This window comes from Camelina sativa, chromosome 7 (assembly GCF_000633955.1).
Source record: "Camelina sativa cultivar DH55 chromosome 7, Cs, whole genome shotgun sequence".
NCBI lineage: Eukaryota > Viridiplantae > Streptophyta > Magnoliopsida > Brassicales > Brassicaceae > Camelina > Camelina sativa.
The window spans coordinates 3153077-3160563 of NC_025691.1; the positions used below are offsets into that span (position 1 = coordinate 3153077).

The 7487-nt window shown below is 38.8% G+C and overlaps 4 protein-coding genes across 8 annotated transcripts in view; 2 read left to right on the forward strand and 2 right to left on the reverse strand.

Moving 5' to 3' along the window:
• The window catches only part of LOC104700097 (glycolipid transfer protein 1), a 2287-nt gene extending 1009 nt beyond the window's left edge, over positions 1–1278 (forward strand). The window contains exons 3-7 of the mRNA XM_010415556.1: positions 97–152; positions 369–499; positions 594–729; positions 813–944; positions 1040–1278. Of these exons, the coding sequence (XP_010413858.1) occupies positions 97–152; positions 369–499; positions 594–729; positions 813–944; positions 1040–1075 (491 nt within the window). The 3' untranslated portion in view covers positions 1076–1278. The remainder of the gene's footprint in view (positions 1–96; positions 153–368; positions 500–593; positions 730–812; positions 945–1039) is intronic.
• On the forward strand, positions 1654–2972 carry LOC104700099 (CRIB domain-containing protein RIC1). The gene is made up of 4 exons (XM_010415559.2): positions 1654–1964; positions 2060–2160; positions 2251–2329; positions 2404–2972. Exons 1-4 carry the CDS (start codon positions 1907–1909, stop codon positions 2838–2840), a joined length of 675 nt encoding a protein of 224 aa, XP_010413861.1. The 5' UTR covers positions 1654–1906; the 3' UTR covers positions 2841–2972.
• On the reverse strand, positions 2895–4005 carry LOC104700098 (50S ribosomal protein L28, chloroplastic). The gene is made up of 2 exons (XM_010415558.2): positions 3719–4005; positions 2895–3349 (listed from the first exon to the last, which is right to left on the reverse strand). The coding sequence occupies exons 1-2, from the start codon at positions 3915–3917 to the stop codon at positions 3117–3119; spliced, it is 432 nt and encodes a 143-aa protein (XP_010413860.1). The 5' UTR covers positions 3918–4005; the 3' UTR covers positions 2895–3116.
• LOC104700100 overlaps positions 4108–7487 on the reverse strand; it is an 8123-nt gene continuing 4743 nt past the window's right edge. For 2 of the 5 annotated variants that reach the window (XM_019227411.1, XM_019227412.1), the window contains exons 4-10: positions 6594–6695; positions 6066–6107; positions 5866–5955; positions 5416–5526; positions 5220–5333; positions 5047–5126; positions 4108–4953 (exon numbers count right to left, since the gene is read on the reverse strand). In XM_019227411.1, coding sequence (XP_019082956.1) covers positions 4362–4953; positions 5047–5126; positions 5220–5333; positions 5416–5526; positions 5866–5955; positions 6066–6107; positions 6594–6695 — 1131 coding nt within the window. In that variant the 3' untranslated portion in view covers positions 4108–4361. The remainder of the gene's footprint in view (positions 4954–5046; positions 5127–5219; positions 5334–5415; positions 5527–5865; positions 5956–6065; positions 6108–6593; positions 6696–7487) is intronic. The other 3 variants (XM_010415562.2, XM_019227414.1, XM_010415560.2) reach the window with 3 other exon arrangements.

Here is a 7487-nt window from a genome sequence, read left to right on the forward strand (position 1 = left end):
TTTTTTTTTTTTTTTTTTTTTTTTTTTTTTTTTTTTTTTTTTTTTTTTTTTTATGAAAATACATACACCATCGTGTGTTGGTATTTGTTTTTTCAGATAAGTTTGGAGCTGCTATGACTCTCGTGAAATCTGACATTGGAGGCAACATATCGGTAAAGTTCTCTTTTAGTTTCCAAGATTTTGATAAACGTAAGGGCACAAATCCATTTAGCATTCACAGTACTAACCACTGCTAAGAGTGCATTGCCTGGCCCTATTCTCATTCTGCTTACAATAGTAATTTGTACCTCTGATAGCGGAGACATGACCTCTTGTGCATTGGATTATTATCTTACAATATAAAATTCATTGGCCCGTCTCTTGTGTAGAGATTGGAGAAGAACTACTTGTCTGATCCCGATAAGTTCAAGTACCTGTACACCTTTGTTCAAGTCGAAATTGAGTCTAAGACAGCAAAGGCATCATCCAGCTGTACCAACGGTCTTCTCTGGTTAACCAGGTAAGCGATGGCACATGACAGCATTTACGTACCTTTATTTCGAAGAGGGCAGCTTCTCAAAACCATGTATATCACTTATGAGTAAATCTTTCAGAGCAATGGATTTCTTAGTGGAACTGTTCCGCAACTTGGTAGCTCATCAAGATTGGTCAATGCCACAAGCTTGTGGTGACTCATACCAAAAAACACTCAAGAAATGGCACGGATGGCTTGCCAGCTCTACCTTCTCTGTATGTATTTTTACTCGTGCTTTCTCTGTTTGATCAGCATTTTCTGAAATCCAATCTCATTCTGAACTTTTTTTATTTATCAGATGGCTTTAAAGTTAGCTCCAGACAGGAAGAAGTTCATGGATGTCATATCTGGTTCTGGTGACATCTACGCTGACATGGAAAGGTTTTGCGCTGAGTTTGGTCCGTTTCTTCATGACAATCATAAGTTTCTGGTAAGCAAAGACTTAAAAAAACTTGAAATCCTTACAGTTTCTTCCGTTTCATCACAGTCTTTGATTCTTTTTTTGATCTTGTTCATCTTTTGCAGGCTACCGTCGGTATGGATGACATGAAGGCTTCTTAAGTCAGCATCATGGTAATCGCCGGTTTCAAATCTTCTTTGCCGGAATCTTTGTCCGTTTTAACTTTTTTACTCCTTCGGATTCTAAAACTTTTAGACCCTCCAAAGAAACAGAATAATGTGTCGGTTTCTATCTGAATGTTCACTTTATCTTATATAAGTTTATATAACATACGAATCAATCTTTATCAAAATCTTCTCTCAAACCATTTTGCTTACGATCGCAAAATCTCTCATCATCATCATCATCTAAGTTATCACATGTTTCAAGTAACTGCAATCTAGTGCAATTTCTCTAAAATAGTCAAAAGAAATATAGTGTTATACGTATCTCTAAAAGATTGCATTATACAATGTGTTAATATAATTGGATTTGGTGTGGTCATGGTCTGTCTCCTTCCTTTCGACCCGGAATCCTGTTGACAAGTTGTTTCCCATGGAGGGTTTGATTATAGCTCTACGTTGCCTCCATTACCATCAACATTCTAAATATAATATAGTTATATATTATCTGTTAATTACAACTATGAAAAAGTTTCTTTCTTTTTTTAAAACTTTGTTCTCCTCTGGTAAAAAAAAAAAAAAAAGAAGACAAAACTTAGTGCTCTCCCTCTTCTTCTCTTTGGTTGGTCTCAAACCAATAACTTTCTTGGAGATCTCTTGACCCTTCTCTCTCTCTCTCTCTCTTCGAAAATTTTCAACCTTTTTTCTCGTCAAGAGAAAATCTCATGCGTTCAAGGTTTACGGTAAGGATCGTCGAATCTTGAACAAAAAAAGGTTGTCTCCGGCGTGTGGATCATACGCCACTAACCGGAATCAACCCTTTATAGATCAATGGCGACGACAATGAAGGGTCTTCTTAAGGGCCTTCGTTATATTACTCAGATTTTTGGTGAGTCTCATCGATTTTTTTCTACCATAAACATGATCTTTGTCGTTTCTTGTGTCACAAGTCCATAATACATGGGGCGATTCATTCTATTGTAGACGAAGAGAAAGAGCAGGAGATGCAGATCGGGTTTCCGACCGATGTAAAGCATGTTGCTCACATTGGCTCCGACGGTCCAGCCACTAATACGCCAAGCTGGGTACGATCATATACATTTGTACATTCACACGTATTTTTTTACATATGTCTATACTCATCATCATCATTGCCTTTTTGGGGAAACCCACAGATGAATGACTTCAAACCTCAAGAACATGAGAAAGGTCAAGTCGTTTCCAGGGGAAATTCCAACAAATACAACCCGCAAGGTTAATATGTTTCCTGTGAAGTCCTGAAATTTTCACCTAAAAAGTGTCTAGGCATTGACGTTTTATCTCAACAGGGATGAACCAAGGTGGAGTCGGGCTAAAAGAGTTACTGCCTTCGAGCACCAACGAGAAACCGAAACATAAAACAAGACGGAAACCCGGAGGAGGAGCTAGTCCAAATCCAAACGGGTCTCCGCCTAGAAAAAGCAGCGGAAATGCTGCATCATCAGATGAATCATCGAAGCATTCAAGACATCACCGAAGCAAACACGGGTCAATGGACTCATCGAATGATCAAGAACCTTCAGTTCGTAGAAGGCGTGGTGGTATCCCGGTTCCGGACACGGAAGCATCTAATCATCATCCTATTCCTGATGGTTCAGCACCTCCACGGAAGGCTACATCGCGTCCAAGGAAACTAAAAGGATCAGCAGGAGGAGAAGCATCGATGAAGAAATCATCGAAAGGAAAACCAGAAAATTCAGTTGATACTTGTAACGATATTGTCTGAGAAACATAAAACGAAAACATGAAATGTATTTTTTTGGACCAGACCACCTGCATGTAATGTAAGAGTTTGTTTTCGTTTCTCTCTCATTGAAGTATTTTCTTGACAGCTCGAGAAGGAAACACAAAAAAAAAACAAAAAAAACAGTTTCGGATACAACTCAGAGATTACATATGATACTTACCAAATCTAGAAAGGAAATGTAAAGGGTGCAAAAGGAGAAGCAAAGAAAATGTATATAATAAAACTTTGCGAATCATCAACATCGTAATCATTATCTTATTTCTTGCGAAGATCAATGCCGGCTTTCTTGGCAACAGCATCGAGTCCGTTCTTCTCAATAGTCTTCAAGGCCTTAGTCGATAAACGAAGTTTAACAAAACGTTTGCCAGCTTCCCACCAAACTCTCTTGTATTGTAAGTTGACGAATTGCAACTTCTTGGTCTTGTGGTTTGAGAAAGAAACTTTGTTTGCTCTGTTTGCTTTCTTCCCAGTAAAAGGGCAGATCCTACCTGACATATAGAAAAACAAAAACAGTTTCAAGAAACAACAAAGAAAGACTCAAAATGTTACAGATGACTAACAGAAACTGCAATCAAAGGTTCAACAAAGACGGTATAAAGACACAGACTTTGTTACAAGACGAGAAACATAAGGCTGCAAAGAATAAAAATTGAGCAACAAGAACCAAACTGACATAGCATCAAAACAAATATAGCAACGTAGCTTGATTAAATTCCCAGAAAAATTCACCTCAACACTAGAGCTAGCTAACCAAAAAATTTCGGAATTCGATATGAATATTTAAGGCGAAAAAGATAAATTAGGAAGGCGAATGCATCAGACTAAACCCTAAGAAAGAAGGGAAATGGGGTAATTACGAGCGACGATTGGTTGAATCCCCGGAAACGAAGGAACGGAGATGCGATTGATGACGTCACTTGGAGAGTGAGAGATTCTGACGCCGCTGAGCTGTGAGGTGAGAAATCCGAGTTCCTTTGAAGTCACGGTTGACTTGGCGACGGACTTCGCTGATGAGGTCATTCGTAGCCAAGCACCTTGCGTCGCCATTGTCGTCATTTTTTAATTCTTGAACAGAGGGAGAGGATTTGGATAACAGAGACGAGGAGATTGGGTTCTTTTATTTTTGAGACCAATGAGACCCTCTTCGTAACCCTCTGGGTTACGTTCTCTGCTGTTACTGTATCAATAATTTTTTATTGGTCAACTTCAGTTCCGAAATTATACCGGTTCAAACAAAACCAAACCATAGCCACCAAAGCAGAAGTACTGTTTTAACTTTTGCTTTAGATTCACGAATGCACAAAAGTATCAACACAGGTGGTGAAAAAAAAACCAACCTGATCAATCCCAACGATTACAAAGAGATTTTAAGGGTTTTCGATTGTAGATCCTATATGTATCTCTGAACTCGGTTTAAACCGGTTATCTGGTCACGTTGGGAAGAATCAGACGTACTGTAAGTAATTTTCTTTTTCTGTTGGAGATGGATCAGGATTATAGTTACCCACTTGGGAACATGATTTGGTAAAGCTCTTTAGAAACGTATTCCACTTTCACAGTCCGATTATTGTACAGCCTTCCGTGTAATGAATGGGCTGCATCACGTGTAGCTTCTGGTCTTCCGTACTCAATGAAGATACAACCCGGCTCAAACACGTCCTCTGGGTCTTGTTCTTGTTCTTCTTCTTCCTCTATCTTGTCACCAGCATCCCATCTTGTCTTCACGGTACGCGCTGATGCTACTTCTTGTGGATTCTCTGCCTCGTCCTGTGCACTTTCTCCAACAGTCTTTTCACAATGGTGTTGCTCAGTGGAGTTTTGATCTTCATTTGCTTCCGTGTTTGTCTCAGCAGCAGTATCTGAGCAAGGTTCACATAACTTGTCTTCACCTATCAAACTGTCTGGCCTGAAAACCTCTGCAAGATCTACATTGTCTGCTACATCATCCGCTCCCCCGTCTTTCTCGTGGATCACTGGCACATTCATTTCTTTAGAATCAGTTGATTCTAAGTTCAACAACGCGTTTGATTCAGAAGCAGTGATATCTTTGCTCTTGTGTTCCACGATGTTTATCGACTTAATAACCCCAAACCTGCATCACGACAAGACGCAGAGGCCTCTTTTCTTAATTGACTAGATTTTAAAGCTCAATGGACTCATGGAAATAATGATCTCAGAGCTTAACCTGGCACATTCTAACCGCACATCTTCCAAAATTTCTTTCACTTCTTGCTTGGAAAGCGATGTGAGATCTTCCGAGTCAACCTGTCCAACAAGTAAGAATGGAACGTTAGTATAGCCTCACGAAGTATATGTGGGAAAGATTCACAAGAAATAGTATACACCTATTATCCTTACCACATTTTTTAGCTTCAGAATATGCTTAGACTTGCCAAGAAGTGGTTTCGCATGATCAGGTATTCCATAGAATGGTGGATTCTCATTTACCTGCAACACATTATATACACACCACTCTCACAATTAACTAAAGCAATTTCCGTTACAAACAGAACATGAACTAACTAACGAAAGCAAAGTTGGGTAACTGAATTACCGCTACGGATGATGAATCAGGAAATGCACAAACGGCTGTTATTACACTGCCACCTAACTTCATACCATTTAGGCCAGCACAAGCTTTGAGGGTAACAGATCCATCAGTGTACTGAGGTATAAAAAAACAAAAAGTTAGGGACGGTTAGTATGTGGATACTTGGAACAATAGTCACATTCACGGTTACTCTCTAGAATTTATGATAGGTGCGTATTAGCTTATATTAATAATCAACGTTGTTTAATTAATTTCCCAGCTAATATTCTTTATATATCCCCAAAAGAACATCTTCCCATTCTACCCAGAAAATGAACAATCATATGAAACAATCACAAGAGCTACATCATGATGGCAGACTAAGATGGGGGTATCTGCGTTGAAATTCAGAGAGTAAAGAGTGATCGTATAATATTTGCCACAGAGAGGGCCAAAATAAAAGCATCTTCTAACCTCTAGGAAAGCGCATCGTTGACTGAGATCATTGTTGCTCACGAACCGGTATGCTTTCAAGGGCCCAAAGACGCTGACAATCTCCACGAGCTGTAAATACGGTAATGAGGAATCAGACATTTTAGAAGTTGAAAAGATATAAATAAGACCAATAGCTTGAATGTGTCATAAATTTTTTAAAGAATTACTGCTCAGCATACCATATCAGATGAAATTGCTTTTGGAAATCCGCCAATAAAGATCTGCAACGAGTACATTAGTCTCAATATCAAAGCTTGACAGCAAAATTAGTATAGGAAGCAACTAGCATATCCAAAGACAGTGAAGCTTTAAATATTATCAACTATAAAGATGCCCTAGCTGCAGAGAGAATTACACTTCTACTAACAAATTAAAGGGGAAAGGATATAAAAGCTGTCAGCATGAAAAACATGCAGTAAAGTTCCACAATAGGGCCCGCATCATGAATGGAAAGGATCAAGTCAAATTTAGATATACGGATGTTTTGGCCTCTAGAGCAAGAGTTTTCAAATTACAGTGGTGTCGAAACTATGGCACGGACTTCAAAACTTGATCTGAACTATAAATCAAGGGTCGCTGACCTATACAGTGACTTTAAAAAGGGAATCTCGTTAAGAGTTATTTAAAAGATGTTCTAAACTCATTTTCAATATAAACTTTTTTTTACCCACTGTCTTAAGAAGCAAATTTACGGCAATAATTTGTACCTTGTTTGATGAGTCCTCCACATTGTCACTTACTGCATTTGTGGCTGGCTCCTTTTTCTCCAGTTCACCGTTCTGCATGAAAATAGCAACCGTCTGAAAAACCTGCTCATGGATGGTAACCATAACATAGCTCAGAAATCATAGAACAATGCACGGTACTGGTTTACAAGGCCAAATAGAAGGACAGAGTCCACAGCCTTGATAATCAGTCAATTTCATAGACTTTCCTACAACGACTCAGCCGATATCACAGCAGAACTGATCAAACATGAAGGACAAAGATGTAAACTATTTAAGAGGAGGTGGTAAGAGCTTAGGGCATTAATGTAATTCTTAGGACCACTAGCACAAAAGAATAGAGATAACAATCAGCACCAGGTAACTGATCCTGTGAGGAATGAAACACAGTTATAGCTAAACAGATAAAAGAAATAAAGAAAAACAGTATCCTAGGCAGGTCTTTAACTGCCAATGCAAGTTATGCGAGTATTACTACAACCACATTCAGTTCGGAGAAGATCAAAGATAAACAGATTGATATGGTACCATATGATACCAAAACATTTAGACAAAAGGAGCAAAGAACACAAGAACAGTAAACCATAACACACAGGAATCATATGGATGATCTGTACAATTCCTAAAAGCCCAAAAAGAGAAGGAAAATGGAAAGAAACTTGGAACACAACAAACTCGTCACTACACCTGGGAGTCTTCTTATTTAGCGGACAGCTTCATCACCCTCCTGAATGTGAATTATGACATACCCAACATAAACACCCTATTTAAGAGATTCCAACACACGACAGTCAGATAATGGATTGACATGTGGTTTGAAAACAAATTATTTCAAGTGCAGGAATCCATAAACTACAGTGATTCTTAGTGGCGCCT